Source organism: Fistularia commersonii, chromosome 28 (genome assembly GCF_037954325.1).
Source record: "Fistularia commersonii isolate RoL2024-O1a breed Wild chromosome 28, RoL_Fcom_v1.0, whole genome shotgun sequence".
Classification (NCBI taxonomy): domain Eukaryota; kingdom Metazoa; phylum Chordata; class Actinopteri; order Syngnathiformes; family Fistulariidae; genus Fistularia; species Fistularia commersonii.
This window is the reverse complement of record NC_141311.1, coordinates 2,084,290-2,097,716: the sequence shown is the minus strand read 5'-3', so window position 1 is coordinate 2,097,716 and position 13,427 is coordinate 2,084,290. Positions and strand designations below refer to the sequence as shown.

Sequence of the window (13,427 nt, the reverse complement as noted above, 5' to 3'; positions counted from 1 at the left end):
CGAAGCGCCGATCTCAAAATCGACAAACGAGCTTCAGATTCGGCCTTAAAACAAATGAAGATTCACCCAGCACCTGTAGGGTTAATGCAGAGGCTCACAGCTATGGATGCGTCCCAAACATTATCTGCCGGGGACGAAGGAATCCAAAGTTGTGATGATCCTCAGCCGGCCCTTCATCATCATCATCATCATCATCATCTGCAGCAGCAGCCGGGTTGTAATGAGACGTTCAGGTACGTCAGCCCAGCTGAGGCCGTGATTGTAAGTGGAAAAAGGCCATTAGTTGCCGTGGCTTAATTTGCCGGTGGCCATTTCCATCCCCTTGCCTCAACAATCTTCATTACTTTTGCAAAGCGAACGCACATCACCGGCCTCCAGCTGGGATGAGCGAGTTAAAGATAGTGATTATTAATTGTTTTTTTGTTATCTAAATAAGCTCGTGGCAAAGCCGGGGACGGAGAGGAGATTTGAGATTTCCTATGACAGGGTCGACAAGTTTGTGTGAAACAACTCAGGGATATTCATCCATTACTTTCGTTGTTCCTGTACTCAGGGTCACAGAGGAGCTGGAGCCTGACTGTCATTGGGCAAGAGGTCACCCTGGAACGGCCAATCACAGAAACTCATATAGAGACCATTCACTCTCTCATTGAATCATCATGTTGAGACACTGAACGATTCACTCTCTCATTGAATCATCATGTAGGGACATTGAACGATTCACGCTCTCATTGAATTGTCATATAAAGACATTGAACGATTCACTCTCTCATTGAATCATCATATAGAGACATTGAACGATTCACGCTCTCTTTGAATCGTCATGTAAAGACATTGAACGATTCACTCTCTCGTTGAATCATCATGTAGAGACATTGAACAATTCACTCTCTCATCGTCATGTACCGTCATGTAGAGACATTGAACGATTCACTCTCTCATTGAATCGTCATGTTGAGACATTGGACGATTCACACTCTCTTTGAATCATCATGTAGAGACATTGAATGATTCACTCTCTCATTGAATCATCATGTAAAGACATTAAACGATTCACTCTCTTATTGAATCATCATGTAAAGACATTGAACGATTCACTCTCTCATTGAATCATCATGTAAAGACATTAAACGATTCACTCTCTCATTGAATCATCATGTAGAGACATCGAACGATTCATTCTCTCATTGAATCATCATGTAGAGACATTGAACGATTCACTCTCTCATTGAATCATCATGTAAAGACATTAAACGATTCGCTCTCTCATTGAATCATCATGTAAAGACATTGAACGATTCACTCTCTCATTGAATCATCATGTAGAGACATCGAACGATTCATTCTCTCATTGAATCATCATGTAGAGACATTGAACGATTCACGCTCTCTTTGAATCGTCATGTAGAGACATTGAACGATTCACTCTCTCATTGAATCATCATGTAAAGACATTAAACGATTCGCTCTCTCATTGAATCGTCATGTAAAGACATCGAACGATTCACTCTCTCATTGAATCATCATACAGACGTAAATAAAGTAGTAAATAGAAAATAAAGAGCCCAAAAGACTGGAGGGGCTGATATTAAATCATATTTACAAACGGAAAACTGCAATAACAATAAATCAAGGGAGAGCCAATCCGCAAAATTTGTTATAAAAATGATTAAGCTTCATGATTGGGTATCAGGAGCAATAAAAGAAAGGATTGCGATGGTGTACGAGCGGTCTTACAGAAGTGCTGTGGTTGTCAGGAAAAACGGCAGGTGAGACGCAAAACAAAACAGGGAAATAAAAGAGTCAGAGAGGAACTGCACCGAGGCGCTGAAACTAGACATGGGAGGTGGAGGTGCATTTGATGGACGCTGAGATAAGAATTATAAATGTGTGAACAATGACGCTTCGCTCCGTCCCAAGGAAGAAAAGAATAAACAATAAAATGTCGAAACCGCCTTCGAGTGAATGATTACCTGGACAAGGAAGTGCTCAGAATCAAATCTGCCTGGCAGATATACACAAATATATATATATGTAAATACATAAATATATGTCTTAATATATGTTTTGTTGACTGTAGAGAAAATGACTTTCTCTGATTTGACACAGCAGAAGGGATATTATGTAAAATAATAACAGTGGTAGATGGATCACACACACATATTTGTATGTCTACATATTATATTATATTATATTATATTGTATTATATTACATTATATTATATTATATTATATTATATTATATTATATTATATTATATTATATTATATTATATTATATTATATTATATTATATTATGTTATATTATATTATATTATATTATATTATATTATATTGTATTATAAAATTGTAATTATTATTATTAATGAATATACCCAAGGGATTAATACAGGATAAATGATGATAAATCAAGTTGTATATTGAATTTATACATATATACACAGGACTGTCTCAGAAAATTAGAATATTGTGATAAAGTTCTTTATCTTCTGTAATGCAATTACAAAAACAAAAATTTCATACATTCTGGATTCATTACAAATCAACTGAAATATTTATTTATCATTTCAATATTGCTGATTATGGCTTACATCTTAAGAAAATTCAAAAATCCTTTCTCAAAATATTAGAATATCATGAAATCGTATTTTTTGTTTTTTCAATTGCATTACAGAAGATAAAGAACTTCATCACAATATTCTAATTTTCTGAGACAGTCCATATATACATATATATATATATATACATATATATATATATGTACAGAGACTGAGGTGGCTAGTTAACTGGGAGTAAATGTATATGCAGGATGAGGTGAAGAAGTTACTTGGAATATAGTGACTATTTCTATATATTCATATGGTGTACGTCACATCTGGCGAATCAGAGATATTTAGATATGTTTTGGTGGGGTGCAAGGAGATGTTGGAGGTTCTTCAGGGCACTTAGAAATGTAAGAGGTTCTTCAGTACATTTACAAACGTAAGAGGTTCCTTACTACACATAGAGATGTTGAAGGTCCCTCGGTACCTTTAGAAATGTAAGAGGTTCCTCAGTGCACCTACAGATGTTGGAGGTTCCTCAGTACACTTTGACATGTTGGAGGTTCCTCAATTCTTTTAGATATATAAGAGGTCCCTCAGTACCTTTAGAAATGTAAGCGGTTCCTCAGTGCACCTAGAGAATTTGAAGGTTCCTCAGTACCTTTAGACATGTAAGAGGTTCCTCAGAGCACCTGGAGAAGTTGGAGGTTCCTCAGTACCTTTAGAAATGTAAGAGGTTCCTCAGTACACCTACAGATGTTGGAGGTTCCTCAGTACACTTAGACATGTTGAAGGTTTCTTAGTACCTTTAGAAATGTAAGAGGTTCCTGAGAGCACCTAGAGATGTTGGAGGTTCCTCTGTACCTTTAGAAATGTAAGAGGTTCCTCAGTGCAACCACAGATGTTGGAGGTTCCTCAGTGCACCTACAGATGTTGGAGGTTCCTCAGTACCTTTAGAAATGTAAGAGGTTCCTCAGTGCACCTACAGATGTTGGAGGTTCCTCAGTACACTTTGACATGTTGGAGATTCCTCAGTTCTTTTAGATATATAAGAGGTCCCTCAGTACCTTTAGAAATGTAAGAGGTTCCTCAGTGCACCTAGAGAAGTTGGAGGTTCCTCAGTACCTTTAGACATGTTGAAGGTTCCTCAGTACCTTGAGTAATATAAGAGGTTCCTCAGAGCATCTACAGATGTTGGAGGTTCCTCAGTACCTTTAGATATATAAGAGGTTCCTCAGTACATTTACAAACGTAAGAGGTTCCTCGGTGCACCTACAGATGTTGGGGTTCCTTAGTACACTTTGACATGTTGAAGGTTCCTTAGTACATTTTGATATACAAGAGGTTCCTCAGTACATTTACAAACGTAAGAGGCTCCTCAGTGCACCTAGAGATGTTGGAGGTTCCTCAGTACAACTACAGATGTTGGAGGTTCCTCAGTACCTTTTGATATACAAGAGGTCCCTCGGTACATTTAGAAATGTAAGAGGTTCCTTTGTACATTTAGAAATGTGCACCTCCAGATGTTGGGGGTTCCTCAGCACACTTTGACATGTTGGATGTTCTTCGTCCGTTTTCCACTGGTTTCCTGTCTCTCCTTCTGCAAAGATCTGACCCCAGCAGCAGCAGAAGGTGCCGATCCAAACACCACGAGGTTCACTCCCTCCTCCACCCCGTCTACACTTTTAAACCGGGCTCGTCTAAAGCGAGGGAACGAGTTAACAAAACCATCTTTATCTCCCACTCAAAAAAAAAAAAAAAATTCTGTGCGTGCTCAAAAAAATATACATTTCTTTCAACGTTTATTTTATTTTTTTAATTTTTGCTCAACCCCAGATGCGCGTCCGCGCCTCCGTGCGCGTCTGCCTGCGCCAAAATAGTCCTTTGTTTACATGCAGTGCGCCGTCTCTGCGGAAGGAGGCTTCTTCTCGGTAGTGTGTGACTCCTACCAGCTGTTTCCCGCCTTGAAAGGCACCCGATCAGCTGCGCGCACACACGCACACGCACACGCACACTCCCGGCCATGCAGAGGAAGAAAGCGAAGGGGAGGGAGTGAAAAAGAGGAGCAGCGCCACACACACACACACACACACACACACACACACAACGAGGGAACCCCATCAGCTGGAAGGCGAGTAACATTACAACTGCGAGCCGCTCCGGACCGCCGAGGGACCCTCGCCTCCGCCCGGGGGCCACAACCGCAGGACCGCCGGGGACACCCCCACCACCACCACCGGGACACACGCACGGAAAACAATTTTTGAGGAGCAGAAGAAGGTGGTGGTGGTGGTGGTGGTGGGGTTAGGGTGGGTTGGGGGGGGAGGTTTGGGGGTGGAGGGCGAGCAAAACTGGAGGACGGCGAGCATGGAGTATTTCATGGTGCCAGCTCAGAAGGTGCCCTCCTTGCAACATTTCAGGAAAACGGAGAAAGAAGTGATCGGGGGTCTCTGCAGGTGTGTATCGACGTGTGCACGCCGTGCGTGTGTGTTTGTGTTTGTGTGTGTGTGTGTTGTTTTACTCTCGGACTTTTTCTTTTTTTTTTTTTTTTCCTCTGGAAGGCAACGCGAGATGTTATTGTGTACACGACCCGGGGAGAAAACCCACGGATGCGTGCTGTCACGGGCGAGAGAGAGAGTGTGTGTGTTTGTGTGTGTGTGTGTGTGTGTGTGTGTGTGTGTTGAGGAGGGGGGGGGCAAACACACACATACACTCCCCGCTTGGAAAAGGGGGGTACCTTCCCCCCCCCCCGTCCCACGGTGATATTTCACAGATTTCCCGGTGAAATCCGTGCGTTTCGTCGGTAACAAACATTAACCACGTGGTTCCCCCTGCACACACACTCACACACACCACGCTGCTCAGAGCGCGTCCCCGCACTATTTTTCCTCTTTTTTTCTTTTTATTTCCTTGTGCGTGTTTTTGTGATTTCTCTCGGGGTGTGAGGATTAAAAAAAACGCACATCCCGCAATTTATGCGGAAAGGTTGCGGTGCGTGTGTGTGTGTGTGTGGGGGGGGGGGTTCTCGCTCCTAGCTATCCCAAGTTATTGTGGCTAGTGCGGCCATGCTTGTGGCTCCAGCTAAAAGTGATGGTGGTGGGGGGGCTGGCGTTTATCTCACCCCGCTCACTCCCACGCCGCGCAATCCCGCACTCGACGCGGTGGTAGTTTTTTCATGCGCACATATATATTAACACACACATGTATTTATATTTCCCCCCCGCACCGCACGGCGGCGGAAGGTTACATTTCCCCCCGCGGCTCCACGCTGCCATGCTGCCTGCCGCATTGTTGTAATGGCGGGGGGGGGGGAGAGAGAAAATGTGCGTGGCTGCCGGACCCTGCGGGGCCGAACGGCGATCCCGTGGATCCCCCCCCCTTCCCCCTTCCGCACACGCATTGTTGCGTTTTCCCACGGTTATGATGGTAAATTCGTGGTTTGGTTGATTTAAAAGTGGCGTTTAAGAGAAGGGGGTGTGCGTGTGTGTGTGTGTGTCGCGGAAGGCCCCGTCGATACGTCCGCAGTCCTGTTAGAGAAGGGAGGCGGAGGGATCTGCGGTTCACTGTGACGCGGGGGCTTCTGGGAAATGTAGTCCTTCACTTCCCATCCCGATTTTCCTTTCAAAATCGGGGTTTACGCAAATTATTAATTTCAATTGTTAAGCCGAATTACTCCCGAGATCCGGGAGAAGTGAAAACGCTAACTTTAAAACTCTTATAACGTGAATTACACCTGGCGGTACGTGTTTCTTATATATGTTTATAATTTCGCATGTGATTCGTTAAGCCGCCTCCATGGCGCCGCCTACAATTATTTGTACCCCGTTTCTGAAACCGATATGTTTAAACCGGAGGAAAGAAATATTGTGATGTGAGCAGGGTAAGTTGCAAAAAAACAAACAAAAAAAAAAACAATCAACGCAGTTCAGCCAATAACGAGTTTAAGGTTTCATTTGTGTGTTTACATTTTAATGCATTCATTCATTGAGATGAGATGAGATGAGACCAACTTTATTTATCCCGAAGGAAATTGTTGTGCCAGAGTTTCAAGTAAAAACATAACAGTAATAGATAATAGTAGGAAGGAGGGAGAATAAGAAATACAATAAAATATAAAATGTCAAGGTTAAGGCTACCAAGTCTTTTCTATTGCCTTTCCCTCTTATCCTGCAGCAGGGGTCATAGAGGGGGGGCAGAGCTTACCCGATAATAAAATAATTCCACATCAAATATAGGTAAGGGAAAATAAAAAACAAAAACCTTAAAGTGCAGGAAGTTTACAGATCATATCCGGCCACAGCGCCCCCTGCTGGCCACCGGAACAACAGCGACGTTCGCTCCCGAGGCCCTTTTTGAAACCTCGCCGCACTTTTTAAGCGATCTGAACCAAAATGACTGGATAAAACACGGCGTCCGACAGGGAACGCGGAGCCGCCGCACGTCTTAAAGCAGGAAACAGGAGGAACAACTAGTTTGGTGTGAAAGTGCAAGGATTTAATAAACATTGCATGCAGACGTCGTCTTATATGTCTTACACAAAAAGTGTGTTTAGTGTCACATGCATAGTAAGGTAACAATTCTCTGATCACTGTCCAAAGTGTGTGCATGTGTGTTTATATAAACACTTATTAACATGTAATCATTGATAGAAAACGTAGCATTTTAAGGGCATTTTATCGAGAATCCACGTGACCATCTTGTGTCACATGACGTCACAACAGACTTTCCATATATTTATATGTGATTCAAGTAAATAGAAGAGAACTTTTAAGTCATAGGATTGTACTTTATCGATTGATTTATGTAATATAGCAGAACAAAACTTGTTTCTTTTCATATCCTGCTCAACTTGTCTTATATGTATATGTCTTATATGTGTTTATTGTCACATGCATAGTAAGGTAACAATTCTCTGATCACTGTCCAAAGTGTGTGCATGTGTGTTTATATAAACACTTATTCATGGATAGAAAACGTAACATTTTAAGGGCATTTTATCAAGAATCCACGTGACCATCTTGTGTCACATGACGTCACAACAGACTCCATATATTTATATGTGATTCAAGTAAACAGAAGAGAACTTTTAAGTCATAGGATTGCACTTTATCGATTGATTTACGTAATATAGCAGAATAAAATTTGCCTCTTTTAATATCCTGCTCAATAATAATCGAGTGCGTCGAAGAAGAGAAGTCACGGTCGGGGCGTCGTAACTCAAATTTTGATGTTAGAAGTTTATTTAATAATAATAATAATATCGTTTTCTCCTGCGTTGCAAGTCCTCGGGGTGCAGGCTGTCGTCCCCCCCCCCCCCCCCCCCCCCCCCCCCCCCCGCCCCGGCGTGCGGGGGTCGCGCCGTGTGTCGCGGCGAGGTCCGGGCCCAGCCGGTCCTGTTTTGGCAGGGGGACGTGTTTGCTGGACGCGGCGGCGCAATGCGCGCGCACAAACAACTTTTGTCATCTGTGTCTGCGCAATTGTTCCCCGTGTTTGTACTGAGGCAGCTGAGTCAGTACAGATAAGAGCGGCGCTGGAGAGGGTTCAGAGATGCCCGGCTCGATACAGAGGAAGTTTGCTTAGAATTTCCCCTCAATTGAATAACAGCCAACGACTTTATGAGCGGGAGGTTTGGAGGGGGGCGACTGATCAACTTTAATTCCCCGAAAATGGAACAGCCCCCTGAAGGCGGCGGAGATTATATGCCATAAAAGTGAAAGGAAGGGCATGAGGTGTGTGTTTGTGTTTGTGTGTGTGCGGCAACACGTGGCTTATCGGTTCTATATCCCAGATATGACCCCGATCTTATTTTACCCGTTTTTCCAGCTTTTGACATCAAGTGTCAGATTCGTGTCGAGCTGCCAAGCACGTTAGCCGACGATACTTTGTGACCTTTTAACCCTCATATTATGCTAAGGGTCAATTTGACCCATTGGATCAAAGGGTCAAATTGACACTTAGCGTAATATGAGGGTTAAAGAAATCATACGACGGAGGAACTCCTGTCATGATTGAGTTCTTCTGTCGCCGTCCTCCCCTCCGCTTTAGCCTGGCCAACATTCCTCTGACCCCGGAGACGGCGCGGGACCAGGAGCGGCGGATCCGCAGAGAGATCGCCAACAGCAATGAGCGCCGACGTATGCAGAGCATCAACGCCGGCTTCCAGTCTCTCAAAACACTCATCCCGCACAGCGACGGAGAGAAGCTCAGCAAGGTGAGCGGCGCGAAAAAAGAGATTCGGTAAAAGCTCCGGATTCGAGTGAACGCCTCTGTTCCCCCGACAGGCGGCCATCCTGCAGCAGACGGCGGAGTACATCTTCACCCTGGAGCAGGAGAAAACCCGGCTGTTGCAGCAGAACAGTCAGCTCAAACGGATCATCCAGGTAAAGCGGCGTCTTCTCGGGAAAGAAAACCCGACCCGACTCGGCGTCTTGAGTTGGCGCCTCCGTTCTCCGCCCCAGGAGTTAAGCGGCTCCTCTCCGAAGCGGAGGCGAGCGGAGGAGAAGGACGAAGGGATCGGCTCGCCCGACATCCTGGAGGAGGAGAAAACGGAGGACCTGCGGAGGGAGATGATCGAGCTGAGGCAGCAGCTGGAGAAGGAGCGCTCGGTCAGGATGATGCTGGAGGATCAGGTGAGCCGAGTCCCGGCCCCCCCCCGGGGTTAAGGCGAGCGCTCCGGACCCGCGACCTGACCTCCCCCTCCCCTCGGCCTCGCCCGCAGATGCGCTCCCTGGACGCCGAGCTTTACCCGGAGAAGCTGAAGGCCATCGCGCAGCAGGTCCAGGAGCAGCAGGTCCAGACCCAGAGCGTCGTCTACCTGCAGCAGCACAAGCAGCCGGAGAGGGACGTCTCGCCGGCCCACAGCCCGCAGGTGGGAAACCTCGCATCTATTTAACTCCCGCTCGGAGAATGTTGGTCTCCGCGCACGAGACGGAGGTTTTCGGCCAACCGGGTCGCATCCAAACCTTCTTGTCGTGGCAACCGGACCTGAACGTCATCGCTTGTGTGATGTTTAACCCCTCGTCGCAGAGGATTCTTCGGTTCTTTTTAAAAGACGACGGAGGAACTCCTGGATTTTAAAAGATCATTTTTCGGTAAACCTACGAGCAGTACCTTCTGCTCGCTCTAAGCGATCTCAGGCAAAACTGTTCTCAGTTCTACTACCTCAGTGGTGGAACAAACTTCCAGAAGCAACAAGACTAGCATCATCTCCCTCAACCTTCAAGAAACAGGTAAAAACATTTATCTTTCAGGACTTTTTACTGCGCTGATGCCCCAGATCAGGTTGGCAGCAAGTTAGGCTATGCAGTGTGTGTGTGTGTGTGTGTGTGTGTGTACGTTTGTGTGTCTCTGTCAAAAAAAAACCCTCACTAACCCAAGCTTACTGTTCTGTGTATTTGCAAGTGTATTTGCAGTCCCTTTATGTCCTCTATTGTAAGTCGCTTTGGATAAAAGCGTCTGCCAAATGCAATGTAATGTAATGGTTCCGTTGCCACGACGAGATGATTTCACGTCTAACCCGAGGAGAGATGACCTTCATATACACTGCTCAAAAAAATAAAGGGAACACTTAAAAACCACATCCTAGATCTAAATGAATGAAATATTCTTATGAAATACTTTGCTCTTTACACAGTTGAATGTGCCGACGACAAAATCACACCAAAATGATCAATGGAAATCAATCGTATCAACCCATGGAGGTCTGGATTAGGAATCACACTCAAAATTAAAGTGTAAAAACAAACTCCAGGCTGATCCAACTTTGATGTAATGTCCTTAAAACAAGTCCAAATGAATCTGTGTTGCTTCCTGAGTGGACACTATGATTTCACACAAGTGTGATTGACTTGGAGTTACATTGTGTTGTTCAAGTGTTCCCTTTATTTTTTTGAGCAGTATATTAACGGCGCTCTGGAAAAGCTGCGCAGCTGCTCGTGTGTGTGTGTGTGTTTTGTGCCGAGATGCGACATCAAGGCGTGTGTGATGCCTCGTCTCCGTCAGGTATTGCCCCCCGCCACCCCGCCCGCGCCCACGCACCACGCCACCGTCATCGTCCCGGCACCCGCCCAGCTCCCGCCGCCGCCGCATCACGTCACCGTAGTAACCATGGGCCCGACGTCGGTCATCAACTCGGTCTCCACCTCCCGACAGAACCTGGACACCATCGTGCAGGTAAGAACGTCCCGGAATCTCATTTCACATCCGAGAGGAGAGGGGGGTGAAGGTATAGCGTCCGACCAGTAGGGGGCGCCGTCGTGGCTCATCTCTGTTCCGCCGCCGCAGGCGATCCAGCACATCGAGGGCACGCAGGGGAAAGGCGGCGCCGGCGAGGAGGAGCAACGCCGGGCCGTCATCGTCACCTCCGCTCGCGTCCTCTCCGACGCCGCCGGCTCCGACACGGCCTCCAACAGCGACGGGCCCGACGACTGCTCGCTGCCATGAGCTCATCTCTCCCACACACACACACACACACACACACACACACACGGATACAAAAGGCCGAAGCAGAGCAGGGTATCACACGGTGGATGAAACCGCAGCTCGTAGACAAACCGAAGCACTCTTTCTTTTTTTAATTTGCGTTTTTTTTTTTTTTTTAAGAGAAAAACACACCTGTACATGTTCTGCCAGAATAGGTTTACGCATAGACGCCCTCCTCGCCCGCCGTCACACACACACACACACACACACTCTGCCGTTTACCGCTAGAAAGGTCATTAGAGGGCCTTATTGCTTTTATATACACTATACATTCACCTCTGCTTTATCCTTTACGATTAGCAAACCGGAGACGCCGCACGCGCTCATTTCGGACTTTTAAATCCCCGCCGGGGATGTTTTTTCGGGGAGACACTGTGAGTTCGGGCTCCCGAAGGAAATACTGTACTCTTGTGAACCCCCCTAAAAAAAAAAAAAAAAAATCCTGTAACCCCCCCCTCCCTCAGCCAGCAGTTTTTAAGCGATTTTATCGGAAGAAGAGACAAAAAAAAAAAGAATTTTAGAGGGATTTTAAATTTTTTTTTTCACGGTCGACACAAAGCGGACATTCGGGGGTGCACTTACCGATGCGCTTATATTATTTTCTATTTTCACATTCCGAGTACGACACATGTGTGTACTCGGCATGTTTCTCGCAGCCGGACGACAAAAAAAAAAGAGACCCCACCCTTCTTTCAGTCACACACACCTAGCTTGTTAAATAAGCTAAAATGGGAATCCCGCCTGTGTGTGTGTGTGTATGTATGTGTGTGTCCCCTTTCAGCATTAAAAAATCAGCAGGGCTCAGATGCCCCCCCCCCCCCTTTTCAGACTCTGGCAGTCTAAAACAGCACCGCTGTTGCCTTGGATTGAAAGGCACGCTCGTGCACGAATCTTAACTGACATGCAATCACTCACATCGGCGTCAAACGGAGGTTTTTTTTTTTTGTTTTTTTTTGAGGTGGTGGTTTGATCGCGCCGCCGAGGAGGAACCACGCGCAGCTGTTTGGTCTAATGTAACTCGCTATTTGTTTAAAATGTCTTTTTTTTTTTTTTTTAGCGTGAGCTCCAGACAGAGGGCGGGGAGGCGCCATTAAGCCGGCCTTAACACAACCTCCCCACCCGGGGGGAAGAAAAAATACCCCCGCTCTTGATTGGTGTTTTTAAAAAAGCGCACAGGTCGTCCGCTTCCTGCAGGAGAAGCATCCGAACGCCGACGTCTGGGTCGCAACGGCGAGCGCCGCGTTCACTCCCCCACATTTAGTGCACTATTATCATCATATTCTACAATCAAACATTAACATTCCATTATAGTTCACGCGTTGACGTGTTGTTTTGAGATCAGTTGTCCTCGATATCGCTCCCTTTCCCCCCCGTTTGAGTTGCGAACGGCGTTTCTGGGAAACGAACGCACGGATGAGCCGGCCGTCGTGTCGGAGCTCTTTTAAAGTAGCGGCTTTTAAACAGCTCCGCGTTTTGGAGTTTTCCGCTTTTTCCGGCATCGAACGGGGGGGTCAAGATTACAAAGCACTTAACTTTACTGAACTGGAGTTTGCCTCCTCCTTTTTGTAAATGGCAGGGGCGGCTGTCGGCGTCCCTTCGCCTTGTCCAGGCCTCTGGCGTCCTTTTCCCGTTCGCCGCCGCCTCCTTTCTTTTCTGGAAAAAAACAAAAACAGACAAAAAAAACAAAACTTTACGCTGTCTTTCTTTGTTTCCTCCAAATGTCTCATGTTACGCCCTCCCTCTTTTTCTGTCTTTTTCTTTTTGTTAGACAGTGCATACCATCATGGAGAAGCTATTTTGTTTTGTTGTTGTTGTTTTTTTTTTTGTTTTTTTTTTTTTGGGTTGTTTTTAAAAGAGAAATGTTTTGGGGATAAAGAGGCCTGTGCCTTTGTAAAGACAGAATAATAAAGTTTGTACTTTGTTTTTTACAAGTTTGCCTCCCTGTGTGTGTGTGTGTGTGTGTGTGTGTGTGTGCGCGCGCGCACGTCTTTTTCCATCGTGAACTGGTGGAAGAAGAGGCAGCCGTGACGGCGGTGAGTTTGACGCACTGTTCCCGACTAGTGACAGGAAACTCGATTCTTTTGTCTGATTGGAGTTCAAACGACTCACTCAACAAAGCGAATCAGATTTTTGAATCCTTTGAATCACTGAATCACTCAACTATTTTTGGTGTAAGGTGGTCACACTGAACTACTGAGTGATTCGTTTGTTGAGTCACCGAGCGATTCATTCATTTTGTGAGTCGGAAGGGCTACTGCGTGCTGCCGAATGATTCGTTCATTGAGTTCCCGATTGAGTCGTTCGTTTTTTGTGAGGGCGCCGCTGCGAGCACGGTGATTCTTTGTCCAACTTGAAATGTTTAGACAAATGCAGAATCACAGATATACAATCGTGACATGGGTT

At 45.8% G+C, this 13,427-nt stretch overlaps 1 protein-coding gene across 1 annotated transcript; it reads left to right on the top strand.

The window, feature by feature from the left end:
- Nucleotides 1-4,566: 4,566 nt before the first annotated feature.
- tfap4 (transcription factor AP-4 (activating enhancer binding protein 4)) lies at nt 4,567-12,150 on the top strand. The gene is made up of 7 exons (XM_086175777.1): nt 4,567-4,999; nt 8,589-8,754; nt 8,825-8,923; nt 9,002-9,172; nt 9,262-9,411; nt 10,545-10,715; nt 10,827-12,150. Exons 1-7 carry the CDS (start codon nt 4,911-4,913, stop codon nt 10,983-10,985), a joined length of 1,005 nt encoding a protein of 334 aa, XP_086031903.1. The 5' UTR covers nt 4,567-4,910; the 3' UTR covers nt 10,986-12,150.
- Nucleotides 12,151-13,427: the final 1,277 nt, after the last annotated feature.

Bases quoted from the DNA above. Each gene is read 5' to 3' on its own strand.
- tfap4 (XM_086175777.1), top strand. From the start codon at position 4,911: ATGGAGTATTTCATGGTGCCAGCTCAGAAGGTGCCCTCCTTGCAACAT. The intron at 8,924-9,001 runs GTAAAGCGGCGT...TCTCCGCCCCAG, and splicing joins AGCTCAAACGGATCATCCAG to GAGTTAAGCGGCTCCTCTCC. The intron at 9,173-9,261 runs GTGAGCCGAGTC...CCTCGCCCGCAG, and splicing joins GGATGATGCTGGAGGATCAG to ATGCGCTCCCTGGACGCCGA.